The sequence below is a fragment of the Armigeres subalbatus genome, chromosome 2 (assembly GCF_024139115.2).
Source record: "Armigeres subalbatus isolate Guangzhou_Male chromosome 2, GZ_Asu_2, whole genome shotgun sequence".
NCBI classification, from domain to species: domain Eukaryota; kingdom Metazoa; phylum Arthropoda; class Insecta; order Diptera; family Culicidae; genus Armigeres; species Armigeres subalbatus.
In genome coordinates this window covers 35,131,080-35,154,776 of record NC_085140.1, presented here as the reverse complement: position 1 = coordinate 35,154,776, position 23,697 = coordinate 35,131,080, and the positions used below count along the sequence as shown (strand labels likewise).

Genomic DNA, 23,697 nt, shown 5'->3' with positions numbered 1-23,697 from the left:
CCCACAGCTCAAATGTGTGAGAGTGTAAAAAATCGGATCCACAAAGATGACGCAGATTATTTTTGATTAGACTCTTTCCATACATAAACCCGGTGAATTCGTTTTCTTCGGATCGTTTCATTATTCTCGCTTAGATGATTAGTGCTGCGCGTCGTGCCTAAGTCGGCATGTTCAACGATAAGACCACCACGTTTCCAACTTGTTGCTCATGGGAGGAAACCAAAGTGTGGACTATTTTTACTAGCTGGTGAAATGACCGATGGACACCACCTAGTTAGGTGTAAACGATAGTACAACATTAGACAGAGGTTCTCAACATCTCAACATCAAGCAGGCCAAAGCTGAACTAAAACGTAGTTAAAGCAAAGATAGAGCTGAGTTAAAGCTGAGCTAAGCTAAAGTTGAGCGAAAACCAAGCTAACGTTATGCCAAAGCCGTGCTAGGACTGAGTTAAAGCTAAGCTAAAGCTAAGCTAAAGCTAAGCTAAAGCTAAGCTAAAGCTAAGCTAAAGCTAAGCTAAAGCTAAGCTAAAGCTAAGCTAAAGCTAAGCTAAAGCTAAGCTAAAGCTAAGCTAAAGCTAAGCTAAGCTAAGCTAAGCTAAGCTAAGCTAAAGCTAAAGCTAAAGCTAAAGCTAAGAGTGAAAGCTGAGCTGAGCTAAGCTGAGGCTGGGGCTAAGCTAAAGCTGAAAGCTGAAGCTGGCTGAGTGGGCTGGCTGGGGCTGGAGCTGGGAAGCTGAGCTAGCTGAGTGGGGAGGCTGGACAGCTGAACAGGCTGAAGCTGAGCTGGGGGCTGAGCTGGGAGCTGAGGCTGGGGGCTGGCTGGGAGTGAGAACAGGGAGGCTGGGCTGGGAGCTGGGAGCTGGTGGGGTGGAGGCTGGGGCAGGCTGGGGTGGGTGGGAGCTGGGAACAGGAACAGGGAACAGGGGCTGGGGTGAACTGGGGAGTGGGAGTGGAGGCTGGGGCTGGGGTGAACAGGGGCTGGAACAGTGGAACAGGGCTGGGTGGGGCTGGTGGGCTGGGCTGGGGGTGGGGCTGGGAACAGAACAGGTGGGAACAGGGCTGGGGCTGGTGGGAACAGGTGAGCTGGGGTGGAGTGAACTGGGGCAGTGGGGCTGGAACAGGGGTGGGCTGAGGCTGGGAACAGGCTGGGAACAGGTGGGGCTGGGGCTGGAACAGGCTGGGGCTGGTGGGAGAACAGAGCTGGGGTGGGGCTGAGGCTGGAGTGGTGGGAACAGGGAGCTGAGGAACAGGGTGGTGAGTGGGAGCTGGGAGTGGAGCAGGGGGGCTGGGAACAGCTGGTGGTGGTGGGCTGGGGCTGGGGAACAGGCTGGGCTGGTGGAACAGGGGTGGGTGACAGGTGAACAGACAGGGTGGGGCTGGGGTGGGCTGGGAGCTGGAACAGACAGGAACAGGTGGAACAGGTGGGAGCTGGGAGCTGGGTCAGAACAGGGCTGGGTGGGACAGGTGGGAACAGACAGGGCTGGAACAGGAACAGGAACAGGTGGGCTGGGGCTGAGGCTGGCTGAACAGGTGGGAACAGGTGGGGTGGGAACAGGGGTGGAACAGGTGGGGCTGGAGCTGGAACAGGGCTGGTGGGGCTGAACAGGTGGAACAGTGTGGCTGGGCTAAACTGGAACAGGCTAGCTAACAGCTAGCTGGGCTAACAAGCTAAGCTGGGAGCTAAGCTAAAGGCTAAGCTAAGCTAAAGCTAAGCTAAAGCTAAGCTAAAGCTAAGCTAAAGCTAAGCTAAAGCTAAGCTAAAGCTAAGCTAAAGCTAAGCTAAAGCTAAGCTAAAGCTAAGCTAAAGCTAAGCTAAAGCTAAGCTAAGCTAAAAATCTAAACTAAAGTAAAGCTAAGAATAAGATTAGATTTAGATATTGTGAAACAACATTGGAATCAGCAACATAATTATAAATCGTTGATTGCTGGATGTGTTAATTGTCTGTTGTATCAATACAAGAATCAGCTAACAGTTTCAAAAACAGAACAGTCTAAGATTGCATGCAGAGATGCACATTGAGAACCACTACCCTATCAACTGGGACTACCGTGGGGGAACGGCTGCCTCGAAATTGCTGTTGTTTACCCGCTTGCGCATCCACCGCGGCCCAAGGCAAGGCAGTCCACTTTTTCGCTGGCCAGTTTCGTCATTTCAATTTAGTTACATTTCGCGCGTCCAACCGTCCAAACGTTCCAACGGCCACCGGTCGACTTACTTCTGGGCGTGGATTTTATCGCGGCGAAAAGGAGAAAACAGAAGAAAAGCCCAATATTGGGCACGCGACCGAGTTAACAACGCGCGAACCCAAACTTGGCCAAAACTTGCATCTTTTCACTCTTCTCATTCGGCATTCGGTGATTGTGCGGTGTCAGCTGAACGTGAAACGAAAACGAAACCGGAATCATAGTTTCTGTGATATACGCCGTTACATAAAAATTATTTGCTATCCACATTCATCCACGACGAAATCGGGTGACAGTTTCGAAAAGACAACGGTTCCTGCTATGCCACGCTGCATAGCTAAGCTAAGCCAAAACCTAACTTCAAATGAGGATCTCCTATTTGGACTATCTTAGTTTGATTAGTTCAATGACCTACGTAGACCTCTCCGATGAACTATGCTTGGCAAGTGGCTTACTATCGGGTCGTTAACCCTGATACTACTGTTAACTGTGGTGCAAGGTGCACACGTTCCAGAATCCCGACATTTGGAGGAAAGCCGAGTGTTCTTCCCCCTGGAAATCAACGTGCCTGATGTGATCAACGGATTTCTGTCAGCCTTCCGTTTCATCTGGGGCCGGTTGCAATCAATCATAGGATACAGTGGAACTTCGGAGATCATCGGAGCCAAAGATCCTCCGAAACCCGTCACTCCGTCGCCCGCCTTGCAGGCGGTTCCCCTGGCGCCGGATGAACTGCAAAAGTCCCCGGTGCAGATGGTTTCGGTGGAGGTCGATGACCCAGTGCGACACCCTGCGATGCATCAGAAAACCAAAATTAAGCGAACCAACCCGAAGCCGAAAAAGAGGAAGAAGAAGAAAGAGAAGATTGCACCCTCACTGGCTTCCGAGTGGGAGCTGCTTGCCATGGAGCAGGGCTGGATGTAGAGGGGGTGACGCTTAAGGGCGACCGACTGGGTGTCGCTTTGTATATAGTTCGGGTGGGATATAGTTAAGTGTTGTTATTTATTGCGCTAATTTATTTGATGTCCAGTGAAAATAAAAGTGAAATGATGAGAAATGAAAATTGCGTTGTACCTACCAGGTTTTTTTACATTGCGTTTGTCTGTTGTGTGAAAGAATGCATTCGAGGTGTTGGAAGAGAAACGTTGAAATTATTTTGGAAAACTGAACAGTGATTACCATGCGCAAAATAAATCCTATGATTATAAGGCAAAGATGACTGATGTGCCGGGTATGAGCTTGGAAATAATTTTACTTTGGAGGTGCTATCAGAAGTGAGTTTCCTACAGATTGATGGTGTTGCTTTCGAAAATGGAAACAAGTTTATCGGGTAATATAAAATACAATCAGATTAAATTTTATGGCGGTTTGTCTGATTCCAACGGCAGGTTTCCTACTGAAGTTATTACACGCTAAGCCTGAACTACTCAACATTACGTCGAAACCGATTCACTTTCCCTAAAATTTAGTAAAAGATGTCTTTAATAAATGATACGCGATCTTTTTTCACAGAAAACATTCCATGTTACATAGATGTTTGGTTTTATAAATATCTTCGAAACCCTTATTTGCTCTACAAGACCTCTATAAAACTTGTGTAAAACCCAATGTTACTGGAGATACTTATTTTTAGTACAATCATCAATTTGTCACGATTTTAAAGAAAATAAGTCGTATTGGACGTAATTTAAAGTAGGTAGGACTTAGAGTGTATTGCAAAATGAATCTGGTGGAATTCAATGGGATACACTCTAAGCTTTACGCTTTACGTCCCAAAAATGGGACGTCTTAAAAATTGTGTAAAATATACTTACTTTTAAAACATATATTTTTCATGGAAGTTTTTCTGAAATATTTTTTATCAGTTTTTGACACAACAAGGAAAACAGATTTTCCTATCACTCTTGCTGCTTTTCACTGCACCAGATCCTTAGTTCTTGAACAACCATCGTTTTAATAAGGTAGTATTATTAACGAAATTTTTAGGTTGTCTCTCTTTTGATAAAAATTAGTTGGATTCGACGTAATTGATACCAGGTCAGGCATAGCGTACACTGGTGGAAAGAAGTATAAAGACAAGCTATGTTTCCATACAAAATTGCCATGTTGGGAGGTCAATATCTCGATTCTTGGCGATTCGACTGGGCTGATTTTTTTTTGCCATGATTAGAATTTTTGTTCAATGAAAGTTAAATTTATGGATACGCATTTCTGTTGGAAATAATTCTAAAAACAGGTCTGTTTTATGGAGCCCCATATAAAAAAGATGTATAAAATTCACTCAAAGATCAAAAGTTTAAGTTGAAAACAGGTGCCTGGTAAAATTTCAGCCATCTCGAATCGCTAGGAATCGAGATTTCGATCCTCAAACATGAAAATGAAACTGAAAATGTATAAAAATCATGCTTGTCTTTATACTTATTTCCGGCGGTATATACTATCTGCTAGAGCAACGATACCAAGAGGAGAGATATTAAGGATATACGGTATTTTGAAAAAAAAAATCATTCTAGGTGCAGTTCAATCAAAGTTAATTGCCTATTTCCGGGGATTAAACCACCCGACTTGGACATTCATTTACAATGTTGTGAAAACTCATATGTTGATATGTACGTTATGTGGAAGATATTGATTTGGAAAATGTATTGGAGGTAACCACTTTCCCTTCGATGGTTATTCGAAACGAAAATCCGCGGAATTTGAGCATGGTGTAATCTGGCGTTTTGATTTCGATTCGTTTCGTAAAATTCCAAAAATTTTGAAATAAAAATGCAGGTTTTAACGAAATGAAACGGAATTTCGCGGAATTTTGAAATGATTTAATCCTATATTTTAAATAAGGTACACTGGGGTAAGTGGAGAACGAGGGGTGAGTGTAATAACCGACACGAAAAATTTGAATTCTCTATATTTTACAGTTCTTAGCACACCATAACATTGTGCAAAATTATACTTTAATGTAAATAATTATAAATTAGTTACTAAATTATACTAATACTATGTTAAAATCTGTGTAATACATACACTAACACAGTTAACGCTGGAGCTGTCATTTGAGGTTTCGACACAGGTAGAAATATGTTGTGATTTTAAATGTATTTTCATGCACATATTTGGAGCATGCAAATAAACGTAACATTCAATGGATCTTACTATTCTTTTAAATCGAAATAAATTTAAACGGTGCTTGCTTGTGAAATTCAATCAAATTTTATTGAATATCGAATGTTAATTCGTTTGGTGGAATAAACTGCAATTTTACACGTCGTTGAATATTCAAAATTATTTGCTGTGGAGTAAAAGTTATTTGCATTAATAAAATCAATACTAATTTACACAAATTGTCCCTTTTTCCAGTGAATTTATGTCACAGGTGACCATTATAATACAATTAAACTAATCGCATTCGGAAAAAAATATTTTAAGCTCTTTTTAGTGGAATGTATTCAACCGTCTAAGACGAGTTAAGTACTCTCCATTTAAATCCACTAATTATTTCGATATCTCTGCAGATACGTTCTTCGACCACAACTGTGTGGTCGAAATACGTGTCTGCAGAGATATCGAAATAGTTGGTGGAATTAAATGGAGAATACTTAACTCGTCTTAGACGTCACATTCGATTTGTGGTGGTTTGTACCATTATAGAAAATAAGTGAAAGATCACACACTTACTCCTGGTATAAAAAACTGCGGGGGAAATGGGTAATGTTCTTTTTGCATTTATTTAGCAGTCGAACTTCACTGCTAGATAAATGCAAAAAGCATAGAAACAAGAAAATACACTTTGCTGTTTATATTGAATACATTTGCAAACGACAAACGACTGCGTACTCCTGATTTGACTCCATAATTAATCGCTTCCTATTATCAATTATCTGTCTGCGCACACTTATGGCGGATGTTATAATCAGATACATATACAGAAGATTCTTACCGGAGTGTAATTTTTTTTATTGGAATCCAAATAGAAAAAAAATTATATCTACTCTCACGATAAGGTGCGATAATCACAAACTGATACGAAAAAGATCCAATTCGGAGGCATTCGCTCTACAATAAATTCCTTCGAAAGTACTCCAAATGCGAAGAAATCTGTCTGTGATGATATGTTTTATATTAGTTTCACAGCAGCGCGAAAATACTTTTCCTCAACCGTATATCAACGAGAACGCGTTTTATATAAACTGATACTTCATTAAAATGCTGCTGGTCGCAAAACTGTTAATTAACTCCAAATGTTATTATCCCACTTAATGGAAAGTGAATTGCCTTTCCATTAAGTGGGATAATAACATTTGCAGTCAATTAACCGTTATGCGACCAACAACATTTTAATAAAGTATCAGTTTATATAAAACAAATCATCAAAAATTCGCGGAAAAAATAGAAATTTCGTTTCGTTCCGTAAAATTTCGCCTTAAATGGAACGTTAACTTCATATCGTTACGAAGTCACGAAAGTTGTTTAGGGGAAGGTGGGTTGACTTGATCCCCGCGGAGACTTGATCACCCCCTGTTTTATCGAGAACTAAAGTAGTTTTGTTCTAGAGTAATTTTGAGTATAGATCCTCTAGACAAATGACCTTTATGTGGTGATTTGAAGTTATTGCCTCAATATGGAAACATTTGATCCCCCATTAGTCACCCATACAAAAATTTGGCGAAAAAATTCAAAAAAATATAAATCTGTTCTCAGGCTTCTAATTTTTTGTAGATTTGACAGATTTGATGAAGTGTTGGCAGGAAAAAATATTTATTGCGTATATATCATATAAAGGGGATCAAATCTCTTCAAATTCTAAAATTGCATGTGCTGTCGAATTCAATAACAAAAATCGTTCATGTATGCGCACAGCAATTAAAAAATTGGGCGTATTTTGAAAGAAAAATATTTAAAAAATCTGAGGGCCTTTCTAATTTTAGCAAAGCAATTTCTTGAAGAGGGATCAATTTCCCCCGAATATTTTAAAAGTAGATTTTTGACAGCACTCTAAAAAATCGATTGTGTATCATTAACAACAATAATTTAAGGACTGTCATACATCAGTAAAGTTAAATACTATATTTCTTAGAGAGTCTGTGTGTAAATCGCGTATGTTTATTTATTTTTACCTTTATTTATTTCCGCCCCCGACAACTCCAACCAAAATGAAACCTCGCTTAACTTTTCAAAAGGACCTAAGTAACATTTTTTTCATGATTTAATTTGAGTACTGCAATCAAATAAATCTATATTGGTCTGTTGATTGCAATATTCAAATTAAATCATGAAAAAAATGTTACTTAGGTCCTTTTGAAAAGTTAAGCGAGAAACCGTTTTAATTTTTTCCAACCGAGCCGCCAACTGTCAAATGATTGTTCGAACAACTTCACACACGCTCAAACAAAGCAGCAACCGAAGGGTTTTCGTGGGGGCGGAGTCAATGTTCGTCAAACTGCTTGACTGGTGTGTACTGTTGCATAATGGAACGTACACACGGTCAAGCCGTTTGACCAACATTGACTCCACCTTTCGTTTATCAAGTTTTCCCTTGTCATAAGACGAGTTTGAACAAACCCATAGAATTCCACCACTTAATTGTATCTTGACAGATACGTATCGACCTCAACAGTAAGGCCGTCTTCAGTGTCTCGTACTTAAGTCGAGTGAAGACATTCCACTAAAAAGCTCAAAATAATTTTCTTAACATCAAGTTTTACCAACAGCGGCACGAACAATGAATTTATTCGACCAACAATATCACACACGAACTACCGAAGCACCAACTTGAGGACCAACCATCAACAAATATTTGGGGGTTTGTGCAACTTCACTACAAATGCTCAAACGTGTTCGGCAAATTTTGACTCCACCCCCGAGAACTCAAACCAAAATCAAACCGTTTTAATTTTTCCCAACCGAGCCGCCAACTGTCAAATGGTTACGAAGCATTTTCTTGGGGGCGGAGTCAATGTTCGTCAAACTGCTTGACTGGTGTGTACGTTGCATAACGTCCTGGTTGTGGACGGCTTGGTTAGTGGTCTGGAAACCAGAGCGTTAATGAATAAAGCTTCCAATGAATGATTAAGTTTGTTATGATTAAATCAAATCGTCAAATTGTTGATTCAGTGTTATCTGTTTAGATGTAGACTAAATAAATGAAATGAATGATTAAATCATTCAACTCTATGATTAAAAATTATGATTATTGATTTATTCGTTTTTGACAATGACTAATGATTATGATTAACGATTAAATTATTGTTTGACAACGAGTAACGATTATGATTAATGAATGAAACGTTTGGATGATGATTAACGATTACCGATCATGATTAGATATTGACACAATATGTGTATGATTAATGAATAACGATCGATATGATTAATGATTGATGATTATGAATAATCAAATTGATTGATTTGCATAGTGATCAATAAGCAAGTAAACTTTCTACCAAATTGTGTTATTAAAAGGTATAAAAATTGTATGATTATGATTAAAGATTAATGAATAAAAGCGATGTATGCAATGATTAAAATTGATGATTAATGAATAAACTAAACTGAAATGATTAGTGATTAATGTAAAAATATATGATTGACGATTAGTGACTAATGATTGATTCGTATTTTTTGTATAATTATGATAAATGAATAATGATTAAATAACCCATTATTCATTAATCATGTTTAAATCTATGATTAATCACTAATGCTCTGATGGAAACCACCGTGATAAGACAGGCAAAAGGAAAGGCTTTAAATCTGTTGATTTCAAAATTCAAATTCAATTGTCTTTCGATTATCTACTTCCTCATACTTTGAGTTGAACTGACCGATAAAGCCGATGAACAAATCAATCGGAAGTTATTTATTTTTAGTTTCGTTTCGCTTCGTACCAACAAAGACATTTCAAATTTCGTTTCGTTTTGCTAGAAACATACTTAAATCAAAATAAGAAAATATTTCATAAAAAATCGATTATAAGATGAAATTTACAGCTGTAATACCTGATGCACTTTTTTTTTTAATTGTGTGGGCTCAATTTAGAGAAAAACTAACATATTTTTACTACACGAATTTAATAAAATTTGTATCTTAAGGAAATATTTTAGTATGTGGAAATTGAAAATTGTTCGTCTTAAATACCTACTATGCAAGATTTGCCTATACTCTATGTACTGAGCTAATAGCACACAAAATCGGGTATAAGACGGCTAAAATACGGCCAAAAACTTTTGCTTATTTTTTCGAGGGTGAACCCAAACTTTTGGCCGGGAGTGTATAAGCATTCAGGCATATGGGGAGCATGGTGCATTGTGTCATCAACTCCTTTTGTGACGGTTGTATTTGTATGTATTCATTCAGCAAGGGACATTTTCCATAATATTTCCACAAAATTCCTTTTTATTGCTTTGTATTTGATGAGATGGAAATAGGAGCTATGGGATGAAGTGCCAAATGGTTCCCTGAATTCTTTCGAAGAAAGCATACATATATGGGGTATGTAATTCATTCTATAAAAGGGACAAACCCGAAGAAAAACGAAGGCGGCGGTTAGTGCCATCCGCCGCTAGGCTGCCTCCATCGGATTCATTATGAACGCCGGAAATTGCATCCGGGGCCACCTCTGTCGTGGCCGGAATCAACTAAGAAGACCGTCCATTAAGCGATCTCATTGCAAACCGGAGAATAGTCAGTGTTCTCGGAGTGGATATTGATCGGCGGCTCACCTTCCTTCCACACTTCCGGGCCATTAAGGTGGCCCGCAAGTCCCGGATCAGCCGGATGAAGACCCTGGCAAAAACACCTCACAAACAACAGGCACACTAGATTAAGAGTTGGTCAAGTGAGGACAGACTGTTGTCTACTCTATGGTCTGAAACTAACCTGCTCCGAACGGAGAGACCTGATCGACATTTTATCCTCCGTTTTTAATAATTACTTCCGGCTTGCCTCCGGACTCCTCCCTTACACTCCAGCAGAAGCAGCATGTGTTAAAGCCGGTATTACCACATTTCGGCATAGGGTCATTACAGCCATCTGTTGCAAGGCCGCCTCCTTTGCCGCTGTGACCTCAGAAGAGTAAAGGATCCCTCTCCTCGACGATGCTGATCGGATCCTAAGAAACGTGGCCGGCACCGCGTGTCCACTGGCACGGAGCAAGAAGATGGCTGATACCTCCCGCCAGTATCGACTACACCATTGCCAATCGCTTCAAAAGGGGAGACAACACGGACGAGCTGAGGAGATCTGTCCTAGAACTAACAGCAACACGGTTTCGTAACCATGAAATCCGATATGCGGATGGTTCCGTCTCCAGCCGAGGCGTCGGTTTTGGAGTTTCCGGTCCCGACCTAACAAAATAAGAGTGCCAGTGCAATCCCGACTAGAAGAGCATAATAAAAATTGAACACAATTTTAACATATTGTGATATTTATAACTTATTTTGATACAATTTTGTTCTTAGTAGCCATTATCTTTCAAATGTTGTAACAAGATTATATCATAATACGATTTAAAAAATGGTTAACACCGAATTGCCCAACAGTAGGCAATTAAAATAGATGTACCAAAGTCTTCCAGCCATACCCGACTAGAAGAGCATAACAAAAATTGAACACAATTTTAACATATTGTGATATTTATAACTTATTTTGATACAATTTTGTTCTCAGTAATCATTACCTTTCAAATGTTGTAACAGGATTATATCATAATATGATTTGAAAAATGCTTAACACCGAATTGCCCAACAGTAGGCAATTAAAATAGATGTAGCAAAGTCTCGCAGCCATAGGTATCACAACGCTGATATAATTTAAGAAGCTTGCCTTTTTTGTAATGTTGTGCATTTCATGTTCTCGAAAAATATTCTTGTTCAGACAAAATCAGACAAATATTATTGTTGATCGCAATCTGTAGACCTATCACGACCTGTAAAAATTCCAACTGCACAGAAACAATTTATTTTTTATCTGATTCTTTTATAAATTTTTATCAAAATATGTTATTTTTATGATAAAACTGTAACATAATTTGATAGTTTTTTGTTTCCAGTAGTGAAGTTTTTGATAGAAATTAAGATATTTTAACAATATCCTGCACCATGTTTCTAACACATTTTTTTATACAAATTTAGCATAACATAATAACATATAACTAAATTAATGATTTCGTGTGTGTTACTTCTACGTGAAGTTAAACGATTTACAATGATATGCTAATATCTGTGGAAGCTGATATATTCCACTGGCCAAGGAGTGGAGATATATCAGCTTCCACACTGATATTCTTCCTCCCTTCATACGGGAGCTTGGCAGAAGGAAGGTCGTGATATGTGCCATCACAAATATTGCCCTCCGCTCGCTTTCAAATCGACTTCTATAAAAACATTCTTCATGCCTGCCGTATCCTAACGGAACTATCAATTCTATACTTTCGCCTCTAATGCTATCATGAACATGTACGTCCAAGTTTGGAAGATGATATTAGCATTTCCATATCATAATAACATATGTTGAAACAATTTTGATATGACCTTCTAGTTGGGATGTCTTTTCAGCCAAAGCCGCTGCTGTTTTTGGTGCCTCTGCACCCATCCGACCGATAAGCCGATCGTCGTCTTCACCGATTCTGCAAGTGTTGTTGCCGCTTCCCAGAGTGAGCCAACAGTGTCGAACACTTGGTTTGCCGTTGCCCCAAATATGGCCATCCCAGGGAGCTATACGGCATCCCAGTCAGTATCGGGGACGCACTTGCTGACGACGAAGCTGCAACGGCAGCCCTCTTCTGCTTCCTGAAGGACGCAGGATTATATTTTGAAATTTAGTTCCCTCCTCCCCAAACACTCTGCTTTGGGGATATGGGAAGAATGGGCAATATGCCCTAGCTAAGGAAAGAGTGCTTCAATGGCTTAGCTGTAACGATTCTAGGTATTTTACCTCATGCAACCTTTACCTCAATGATTACCTCGGCGAATCAGCATTTTAGTATGGACAGTGCGTGGAGACGCGTAGCACATTGTAGGTTAGTTCCCCCTGGGCGTTTACCTCGCCAAAATTTTAAATGTTTCATTAAAATGAGGAAAATTCCGGTTTTCCAACCTTCCTTTCTTTTATTTTGACACTTTTTTTTGTCTAACCTACATAATTTTTGGTCTAGTTTTATAACGAGCATGCAAAATACGGTAAATATGAGGGAATACCCAAAAGGCGTTTTGCCCGGGGGCGTTTTGAGGCTTCTTCCCCTGAGTCCTATTGCCATAGGCGAACGGGCCTTCTAAGGATATAAGTCCCACCCCCCAGTGATCGCTCACTTCCGTTCACAACTATCATTTGGGTTACGAATTCCCTTCACTTTTTCTGGACAAAGAATGTGTTTTGTCACACAACAATATAAATTCATGAAGCTCATAGTTAATAATTATCCGAATATAATTGATTCAACCATTAACAATAATGCAGAAGCAAGACTGATTATTGATTCATTCTTCAACTTTATGTATAAGAAAACCCGGAAGACTATCGAATTGCACCTATTAAATGACGGTTGCATTTAACTCTTCCAAACATCCGAAAGGCCGTACAATAACCCTTGTGTAGCTTTGATGAGATGAGCCATTTGGATTTCTGCGCACCACGTCCAATCGATGAATGCCATATAATTAGGACCACATATGGTGGTAAATGTCACACCGTCCCCCTGACAAACCTCAAACATACCCATATCCACCTAAGCCCCCATGGGGTTCGTCGTTTGTTGGTAGGTAATCAATTGAATGATTGATTGAAATCGTGCCAAGACGATTCACCGGATGTTTGTAGCAATTAAATATAAAGATCACAAGATCAAATCCACGATGTTTCGATAAGTTTCAAAAGTGAACTTTGTTTGTTTGAACACTGTTATTCACTGCGAGGTTCCCAAGATAAATTACAACTTGTCCTTGACAGAGCCAGGGAAGTGAAATTTGCTCCTCCAGTCCCAATTAAGGAAGATTCTGATTCAAATAAGTGACAACGGATCCTTCATTTCCAAACTTTATTCCGTCAGTTGATCTTGATACAAGTTGCGCAGATAGCTTGTATGCAACCTATCGATCGTAAGCTTCTCGCGTCCAATCAAAGCGCTAGCGCTTTGTGAATCACAGCTCGAGCTTTTCTTTTGAATCAGCTGTCTCATGTAAATCCGATCGAGCACATTTATTCCCAACAAATGCTTTCCGGCAGGAAATGATTCCTTCCTCGCGTAAGAATTTACGGCCGAACTTTTTTACGATTGATTAGCGTTACGGGCTCTTTTGTGAATGGATCAAAGTTGAAATAGCGGATCGCTCGAATTTAATCGCTCAAATTAAATTAATAACACACGCGCCAGACGAACAGATCCAATCCGGAAACTGATTTAGACAATCAGCTTAATTTGCCAAAAACAATGGAACCGGCTACGCTAACCGGCTGTTATGGTCCGTTTTTTTGCGTTGTCATCATTTAGGATCTTTTTTATACTGATCCCTGTAATCAATCGAATTGCGCATTTGGCTACCGGCTAGCGTCAATAAACCGTCGACTGTGACTGTTTGAGACGTTTGGTTGGATGAACTTTTCAAACAATTCCAATCGCATCATGCTTCGTTTACAAAATAAATTATTCAAGTAGGAAGAGTCGATGTGGAATTAGGTGACTGGTAGCTTTGGCATATATTTACCCTATATTGTTGATGGGGAGTTTTGTTTCTGATTCAAGTACAGTTGATGTCAAATGTGGACAGAAAAGGTATTCAAACGTCTTCGATTCGTGTTTACGGATAATTTACTGCACTTTTGAACGTAAAGGCTGTAGGGAGCCCTCCTTAGCCGTGCGGTAATACGCGCGGCTACAAAGCAAGACCATGCTGAGGATGGCTGGGTTCGATTCCCGTTGCCGGTCTAGGCAATTTTCGGATTGGAAATTGTCTCGACTTCCCTGGGCATAAAAGTATCATCGTGTGTTAGCCTCATATGATATACGAATGCAAAAATGGTAACTTGGCTAGACCTGTGCGCCGGTCATATAATCGGCGGCGGCGGCGTGGTGGTCACTTTTGCCCCGGCGGCGGCGGCGTCACGGCGGCGCGCCGTTGACTTTTATCGGCGGCGGCGGCGGCGGCGTGAACCGGCGTGGATGAAAAAATCAATGACTGGAAAAATCAATAGGAATCGTATACAAATCGATTTCAGTGGATTAAAATTGCAATATTTTACTTTTGCCGATCATCAAGCAGCACATTCAAAATAGTCAATTGTCGGCGACACTAATCAATACCTGATTTTAAAATGTTATTTATGTTAAAATGTTATGATCAACATAAATAAAAATAAATACTAGCTGAGTAAGACTGGGGATGACCAACCAAATTCAATATTTTTCCTGAAATTTAATTAAATATGTCAAAAAAGTTCTTGGTGTAGTTCCTGAAGGAATTTCTGGAGGAAACTACAGACATTTCTTATTAAAGTTCATAAGGAATTCCTTCGTAAAATTCTATGAGAATTCCTACAGAAATTTGGTTATTCCTTTAGTAGAGCTCATCATGCAGGAATTCATTCGGAAATTTATTCAACAACTAGCAGGCCCGACGAACTTCGTTTCGCCTCAAATTGATTTATTCTCTGCTTACTTCTCAAGTTATGCAGAAATTTCTGTTTCATTTGTATGGGAGCCCCCCTTTCCAAAGGAGCGAGGGGTCTCTACATACAAATTTGCACGCCGATCGGTTTAGTAGTTTCAGAGTCTATAAGGTTCAGACAGACAGAAATTCATTTTTATGTATATAGATGAACTAATTTCCAATGGAATTCCTAAAATAGTTTTCCAAAGGATTTCCTGAAGTAATGTCGGAACAAGTCTATGAAGGCAATCCGGCAAGATTTTTGAAGAAATTTCCGAAAAAAAACTTTGGGAACTGGATGAACTCCCAAAGAAAAATCAGTAGGAACCCTTCAGGAAAATTTCGAAAAAATCCTCACAGACATTTTCAAAGTAATTCCTAACAGAATTTCAAATAAATTTCCGAATAAATTTGTTATAGAGCTTTGAATGAATATCTGAAGGGACCCTAAAAAAACAAAAGAAATGGAGAATGTCGTGAGGGAATTCCTGAGGAAAATGTCCAAAAATTTCATTCTAAATTTACCTATATCTATTCTGGTACATTCCGTGTTATCCGGAGGAAAACCGTATTTAATTTTCTATTCCAGGCCGCCAGTCGCCAGTCTCCCTGCACACCAGCTGCACGAGCATCTTCCTCGATTGCGCACTGCCACCGAGTGCGGGGTCTATCCCGAAGCCAACGCCCTCTTCCAGGTTCTCGGAAGGTTTTTTGCTGGTCTCTCTTCCAGCATACACAGTACATGTTCAGCCCACTGTAATCTGCCATATTTTATTAGCCTGCCTTGGTCTGCATTTTTATAAACTTGGTACAATCGTGATTCATTCGTTCGTCTGCGCCATTTACTATTCTCCACCGCGCAGTATTTTCTGCTCAAATACTTCGAGAATTCGATACCGTCGTGGGGGGTGTTAATGGGTCAAATGGGGGTGAGAATGGGTCACTGTTTCAACTACTTAGAATGCTTGTAGAATGAATTGAATGTGTCTGAGGGCAAGAAGACTAAAATATAAGAAACCTTTTTGAACCCTTTTGCTCTACGACCTCCAGGCTCCAGGTGAGAGCGATGACCCATTCTCACCCCCAGACCCATTGTCACCTCCGATGACGGTAGTTTGCATCTTTTTACCAATGTCATTTGGCCGAATATTACCCTTTTTGCCGAACAGACGAAAGGGTCATTTGGCTGAAAGGGTCGTTCGGCCGAAAGGATCGTTTGGCCGAAAGGGTCATTTGGCCGAAAAGGTTGTTTCACCGAAAGGGTCGTTCAGCCGAAAGGGTCATTTGGCCGAAAGGGTCATTTGGCCGAAAGGGTCATTTAGCCGAAAAGGTCGTTTGGCCGAAGGAGTAATTTGGCTGAATAGGACATTCGGCCGAATAGGACATTTGTCCGAATAGAACATTGGCCGAATAGGACATTTGGCCGAATAAGACATTTGGCCTAATAGGTCATTTTGCCGAATAGGTTATTTGAAAAATGAGAAATAAGGAATGAGAAGAGAGACGTCTCAATTCTCATTCCTCATTTCTTACTTCTCACTGTATGAGGTGAGTAGTGAGACGTCTCTCTACCCACTTCGCACTACTAAGTTTTCACAGTGAAAAGTGAGAAGTGAGACGTCTCACGTCTCACATTCTACAATGAGAAGAGAAAAATAAAGAGTGAGAAGAGAGACGTCTTACTATACACTTTACTGTGAAAAGTGAGTTGTACGAAGTGGGTAGTGAGACATCTCACTATTCATTTCATGCTTCTCATTTTTTACGGCGAGGAGTGAAAAGAGAGACGTCTCAATTCTCAGATTGGCCAGATTGGTTTTGGCCTAATGGTTTGTTCGGCCAAGTGGAATTCGGCCAAACGACCCTTCCCCTTACAGAGGTAGTTTTGTCAGTGTCTGTAGGTAGCGTAGCTTCCTAAAATAACCAAAGAATTTCCACAGGATTATCCGGAAAAAAATCTATAGAAATTGCTCTAGAAATTTCAGGAAAAAATGACAAGGAGCTGGCTCAGGAACACCTAGAGAAATTTAAAAAAAAATCCAAAAAGTACCTTTCGCTGGAATTTCCCAATTAATTTTCAAATAAATTCCTGAGCAAATTTTCAAAACTTGATGAAATTTCCAAAGTAATCCGTAATTGAATTTCTGTAGGAGTTTTTAGAAAGTTTTTTGGAGGAATTCTGAAACAATTTCCTAAGGAACTCCTCAAACATTTTCCGTAGAGATTTCAAAAAGAATTTGTGAAGGATTTTCAGAAGGTGTATCCGTGTTTCTGAACGAAAACTTGACGAAATGTCCGAAGAAATTTGAAAAGCTACTTTGAAAAATCCTTCAGGAGTTTCTTGGATATTTTTTCTGGAACTTGTTCAAGAATTCTTAAGGAAATTTTGTCCTAGAACTTTGCAAGGTATACCAAAGGAGTTCTTAGAAGAAATTCGAAACTTTCGGATGAATATCTCAACGATTTCCCCAAGGTTTTCCTTAACAAATTTCTGAAAGAATGCGTGGATGAATTTCCGAACTAATCTCTGAGGAAAATTCCGAGGAATATCCGAAAGAATCCGAAAGACTTTCTGGAATTCTTTTCCGGAAGAGTTTTTGTAGGACTCCCTGATGCAAATTCCCAGGGAAACTGCAAATCGATTTCTATAAAAAATCCAAAGGAATTCCTGGATTTATCTAGAAATTATTTCAGACATACCAGTAGGCTTCTTCTTCTTCTTCTTCTTATTGGCATTACATCCCCACACTGGGACAGAGCCGCCTCGCAGCTTAGTGTTCATTAAGCACTTCCACAGTTATTAACTGCGAGGTTTCTAAGCCAGGTTACCATTTTTGCATTCGTATATCATGAGGCTAGCACGATGATACTTTAATGCCCAGGGAAGTCGAGACAATTTCCAATCCCAAAATTGCCTAGACCGGCACCGGGAATCGAACCCAGCCACCCTCAGCATGGTCTTGCTTTGTAGCCGCGCATCTTACCGCACGGCTAAGGAGGGCCCCAGGACCAGTAGGCACTTCCTCTAAAATTCTGTTAGGAATATAATCATAAATTCCTTCAAAAACACCTTCAGACATTTCTTTATGGATTTCTCTGTAAATTCCTTCAGGAATTCTTTGGGGAAGTCTTTTAGAAATATCTTCAAAACCTTTTTTAGCAGTTCCAACGGGAATTATTTTTGAAAATCGATTCAGACTCTCTTTTAAAAATGCCTTCGAAAATTCATTTGGAAACTCGTACACCCTCCAGGAATTTATTCAAAATCTAAATCTAATTTTTTTTTTCTAAAAAAATTCGCCAAGAATTCCTTTTGGTATTTCTCCATAGATTTCTTTAAAAGTTTCTTCGAAAAGCCTCCAAGATTCCCTCGTAGATTTCTTCAAAAATTCTTTCGGAATTTCTTTCCGGAAATCCTTTGAAAAATAATTAGAGAATGAAATAGTTTTCGATGGAGTTACTAATTGAATTTTCGAAAGAGTAAAACAAAAAAATTGACAACAAGCACTAAAAAGTTACCAAGGTATTACTGAAAGAATCTCGGAATTAACTCTTGAAAGCATTTTCGGAGGAATTCCGGCAGGAAGTTCTGGAAGGATTCCCGAAGAATGTTTTAAAGAAATTGCTGGAAGAAGTTCCTTGAGAAAATTTCTGATTTAATAAATTCATGGAATACTTGCTGAAAAAAAATCATAAGGAGGAATTTCCGAAGCAATTCTTAAAGAAATTTCCAAAGGAATTGCTTAAAAAAAGTGTTGATAAATAATTTCCGAAGAAATTCTTTATAGAATTTCCAGAGGAATTCCTTTTCGTAGGAGTTCCTGAAACATTTTTTCGTATACATTCCATAGGAATTTCCAAAAGAAATTCGTAAAAGATGTTCTGAAAAAATCGTAATGGAAATTCTGAAAGAATTTTCGGAGAAAAAAGAATTCCTAAAGTAATTTTCTTAGGTTTTTTAGAAAACTTTGGAGGAATGTACAAGAAAATATACCAAACGGTTTTGTCAATAATATTCAAACATTGAATTCAAAATAAATAGTTATATTGGACAAAAAGCTAGAAAATCATTCATAGTAGGGATTTAATTATTTTGCTGAATTGGTTTCTCAAATAAGTCAACTGTGCTCATAACACAAATCAAAAAAGAAAGAAACCTGCTTGTCATAAGACGAGTTAATACAATCCCATTGAATTCCACCACTTAATTGTATCTTGACAGATACGTATTTCGACCTCAAATGTAATGCCGTCTTCAGTGTCTCGTACTTAACTCGACTCGAGTACGAGACACTGAAGACGGCCTTACATTTGAGGTCGAAATACGTATCTGTCAAGATACAATTAAGTGGTGGAATTCAATGGGATTGTATTAACTCGTCATATGACAAATGAAGACATTCCACTAAAAAGCTCAAAATAATTTTCTTATCAAAGAAACCTGATTAAATAAGTGGCCTGGTTGATTTTAATTTAAAAAAAAATATTGGCAAGATAATTAATGTGCTAACCTACCTTGAAATTCCTGAACTGTAATAAATTAACTGCACAAATGCCAGATTCTATAAGAATGGGGGCGCTTTGGGCATGTATCTAAGCCATCACAAAAGCCACATCAAACATAATTTGCGAGTCACCTACAGGTTTATGTGCCCGACTGAATGCCAAATCCAAGGCGTGGCTTAGACAAATTCTAAAGATCAGTTGAACATTTTATGTGTTATTCTGCTTGGTAGACGAAATCCACTAGATAAAGCCGCATGCAAACTCATAAACTAATCAACCAACATATTTCTTGATCCAGCAGACAATGTATTTCACCACACTGACTTAGAGACACCATCTCGTAAGGTAGATTTGAAATTGAATTCTGACGATTTCCACCTTTTCACCATTTATGAACTATCGTTTGACGAGTTTAGTACTATTCCAATTAATTCCACCACGTTGTATTGCTTCACAGATATGTATTTCGTCTTCAACTGTAAGGCCATCTTCAGTGTCTTGTACTTTACTCGACTCGACTTAAGTTAATTGATTTTTTTATTGCGATTAGTCATCGGCGTGGCAAAATTATGATCGGCGGCGCGCCGACCCAAAATCGTCGGCGGCGGCGGCGTGAGTAAAACCACCGGCGGCGGCGGCGAGGCGCGGCGGCGCACAGGTCTAAACTTGGCTTAGAAACCTCGCAGTTAATAACTGTGGAAGTGCTTAATGAACACTAAGCTGCGAGGCGGCTCTGTCCCAGTGTGGGGATGTAATGCCAATAAGAAGAAGAAGAAGAAGAAGAAAGGCTGTAGGATCACTCCAAAACCAATCTTTTGATAGAAAACCCGGAGGTCCATAAAGTGATATACCAATTGAATAAACTCGACGAATTGACGTGATGTCTGTATGTGTGTGTTCAACGATATTAGAAACACTTTTTGGTTCTCAATGTTATCGGATTTGTTCACAACAATTTTTCGCTACTGAAAATTTGTTTGAATAATATTGGGTTCTGTAGTTATCGATATAATATGTTTTTTTTTCAAGAATATTTTAATTACTTGTACTCGCGACTGACTCGATGTTAACTACTTAGCTAGGCATACCAACAGTTTAAATTTGTAGAACTCCATCTTCGTCAGTTTTTCGCAATATTTCACCAAGAGATATTTTAGTTACAAGATAAACATTGTCGCTGTCGTCGCTGTCCGGAACATCTTTCGCTGGCGAGGATAGGGGATCTAAATGTCAATGAAGAAAAAATACAGTTAGGTACCACACATGTTTTGGTCCTAGCAGAATAAAGGGAACCGAAGCGATAATCTTTATCTGGTAACTAAAATATCTTTTATTTAAACCAAGTCCCAAGGTCAAGCCATCTACGGTGTCTTTTCGCTTAGGTTCGCTTTTATAACGACTTTTTTAAGTGGATTCAGGATTTACGCGGTTCTTGAATGCGGATTTTGTTTAGGTTTTTAATCGTTTTTTAATGTTGGAAAACACTTAAGAACCGCAAAAAATCATTTCTCAAGTTGTTTTTTATGCGTATTTTGGGATTTACGCAGTTTTGATTTACACGAAACATATCTCCCGCGATTTCAGTGTAGTATTAATCTTCGATATAATAAAAATGAAATCTCGCTTAACTTTTCAAAAGGACCTAAGTAAAATTTTTTTCATGAATTAATTTAAATAGCGCAATCAACAGAACAACATGAAAGCTTTTGATTGCAGTACTCAAATTAATTCATGAAAAAAATGTTACTTAGGTCTTTTTGAAAAGTTAAGCGAGAAATGGTCTGTGTTCGTATCCACATAACTCGAAAACAGCTGAATGGATGTTCTCCATTGCTTCAGCAAATATGTTGATTATCGTTTCCGACGGGTTTATATGTTATTTCCTCATTTGAAAATCATAAGTAAAGTTGAGTAAATCGTGAAAAACTAAAATAAAGGCTCGTATATGGCAATTTCGCATTCACACCTCACAACGCTCATTTTCGCCTACTATGCAGGACAACGTCTGCCTGGTCGACTAGTTGGTCATAAAACTAGTGATAATCATTTGATAAAGACTATTCTGATGTTCACAAAACCTTATTTTTATCTAATATGATATCGAATAATAAAGCTCGTAATCTGAACAGGCTATTAAGCCGGTGTAGATCACTATATGTAGTGAACAGTTGGCCTTCGCGCAACAGGATGTTTTTTGAAGCACAGCGAACAAATAGCGTTTATCGACTGAATCCTCGCAAGACTGACGGTAACGGAAAATTCCAGAATGAACCACTATTTTTGTTTATTGATAACTTGTTTGAATTGCTAATCAGTATAACAATTGCACTACCGTAATATTTTGTTGTTTATATTTAGACTTATCTATTTGTCATCAACAATTTGATTACCTCAACTTAAGAATCATTTGGTCTTCTGTATACCGCTATGTCAAGCGCTAACCATCTACCTTTCTATTTTGGATATCTAACAAAATTCAAATCAGCAGATCGAATATTCTGAACAACATTAACTAACAACAACACATTTGAAGCCTATCTTGCACAGAAATCAAAACAATGTAATTTATACGACGGTATTGCATAAAATCGCACCAGTTCATTATCAAAACCTGGTTGAGAATAATCTAAACAGGCTCCAGGTGATATCTTAATTATTATTTCGTTCAGGGAAAATTGGGTCGGTTAGTCTTTGATGCAGCTTTTTTTATTCCAGTCGTAGATTATGCCATTCTAAATTTAGCACTACGGCTTAAAAGTAGAAAGCTCGTAAATATTACCATTTATTATCGCATTCATCTGTTGAGCAAACCTAATTTGCAATATTTCCTTTTTGGCGAAGCGCTTGAAAGCAGAAGATGGTTTCCTTAGACGGAGAACAACTTCAGGGGCTGGAGGAAAACTGGATTTCAGGGGTCTATTTTGTGACTCGCGCGAATCGCTCGAGTGGCCCATCCACTGACAGGCACCGCAGTCAAGAGCATATCGCAGATGTCACCCCTGTTTCCTCTCTATAGTGCTTCAGAGGCTCGAGTGATTTTTATAATAAGCTCTTCAAATAAAAAATGTGGAGTGTTTCAGCATGGCAGGCTTAATTTGCATTATTCGCACAGTGGTTTCTCCTTTGATATTATTATAAAGTTTTTTTTCTTCTGTTGTTCCTACTTGGATTACATTGAAGTATGGAACAGCTCATTGCATTACGGAATTATAAAATGCATGTTACAATGGTCTGTACGTCGGTATAACTAACGTCCAATGCTCTCAAACCACGGCACAGCGAGAAATTGTCAACGTGAATCGGCCTGTGGTCCCGCGGCGTTGCAAGTCCCGAGCTGTTGCCATGCGAGAGTGAAATGCTGAGTTTTTCGACGCAGCTTCTTCAATTTAGGAGGAAGCGTTGGAGAGAGATGAGAACAACCAAAAACCAGTTGAACACCTGTTAGAGCTTCTTCGGCACTTGGCATCAGAATGTCTGTTGAATGGCAGCATATGATTAGAAACTCGTTTGTTGCGTCAGGTTTACAGCTCAAGTGGCAAATATGCAGAAGGAAATGAGCGACTTGCGAATTGTCAAATTTTGCAAAAAGTTTGGCCCCTTTATGTTTTGTTTCCTATTCTTTTGCTTTTGATATCATTTTCGCTATTCAGTAAAACTTGGATGTGAGACTCCTTTCTCGATTTGAATAACTTTTATCTTCTCTTTACGTAAATTTTGAAATTTTATCAGCGTTTGCATAACTTAACTTACTTGTCATCAAAGGTAATACAAATTATCCATAAAAATCGTCGTGGATCTTCACAAAACAACAATGAATAATCGAAAACAAATGGTGTGTTGTGATGCAAAATGCTTGATTAAAAGAGTTTCTTCGAAATATGATGTACGGTTCGACGGTTTTGTGCAACACAATTTTTAAAATATCGTTTTTGACATTTTTTTTGCAATATGGCTCAATATGGTTGTGGTTGAGCACGATATTGTTGTAAATCTTTCTATATTGAAGCTCTAACCAAAATTATGCCACCAGACGGGTTGCTCAAGTATCAACGAGTACTCCTAATGTTGTCCCATGATTTTTTTGTCAATTGTGTTTCTGTACTAATGGAAATTGTGATTTTAATATGAATGCTAAAATAGTGTGATTGTTTTCCGTTTATGAAATGAGCATGAGCATGATTTACCGATTGGTTGATGCCGTGTATAGCTTGTGTAGTTTGATCAATTTAAAACAAAAACACAATGGAACGAACACTAAATATTTTTATTACCGACCGCACCAACAGAACACAATTTTCGATGACCGACCGATGGTTCTACTAACTGCACAAAGTAGAACATAATTTTCAATGACCGGCTGATTGTTCTGT

General features: G+C 39.0%; 1 protein-coding gene across 1 annotated transcript; it reads right to left on the bottom strand.

Annotated features, from left to right (window-relative positions):
• Positions 1 to 654: 654 nt before the first annotated feature.
• Positions 655 to 2,405, bottom strand: LOC134208909 (uncharacterized). Its single transcript, XM_062684872.1, has 2 exons — positions 2,305 to 2,405; positions 655 to 1,597 (listed from the first exon to the last, which is right to left on the bottom strand). The coding sequence occupies exons 1-2, from the start codon at positions 2,403 to 2,405 to the stop codon at positions 655 to 657; spliced, it is 1,044 nt and encodes a 347-aa protein (XP_062540856.1).
• Between the last annotated feature and the right edge of the window lie 21,292 nt (positions 2,406 to 23,697).

Bases quoted from the DNA above. Each gene is read 5' to 3' on its own strand.
- LOC134208909 (XM_062684872.1), bottom strand. From the start codon at position 2,405: ATGATTCCGGTTTCGTTTTCGTTTCACGTTCAGCTGACACCGCACAAT. The intron at 1,598-2,304 runs GTTCGCGCGTTG...CCACCTGTTCAG, and splicing joins CAAGTTTTGGCCAAGTTTGG to CCCCACCAGCCCTGTTCCAG.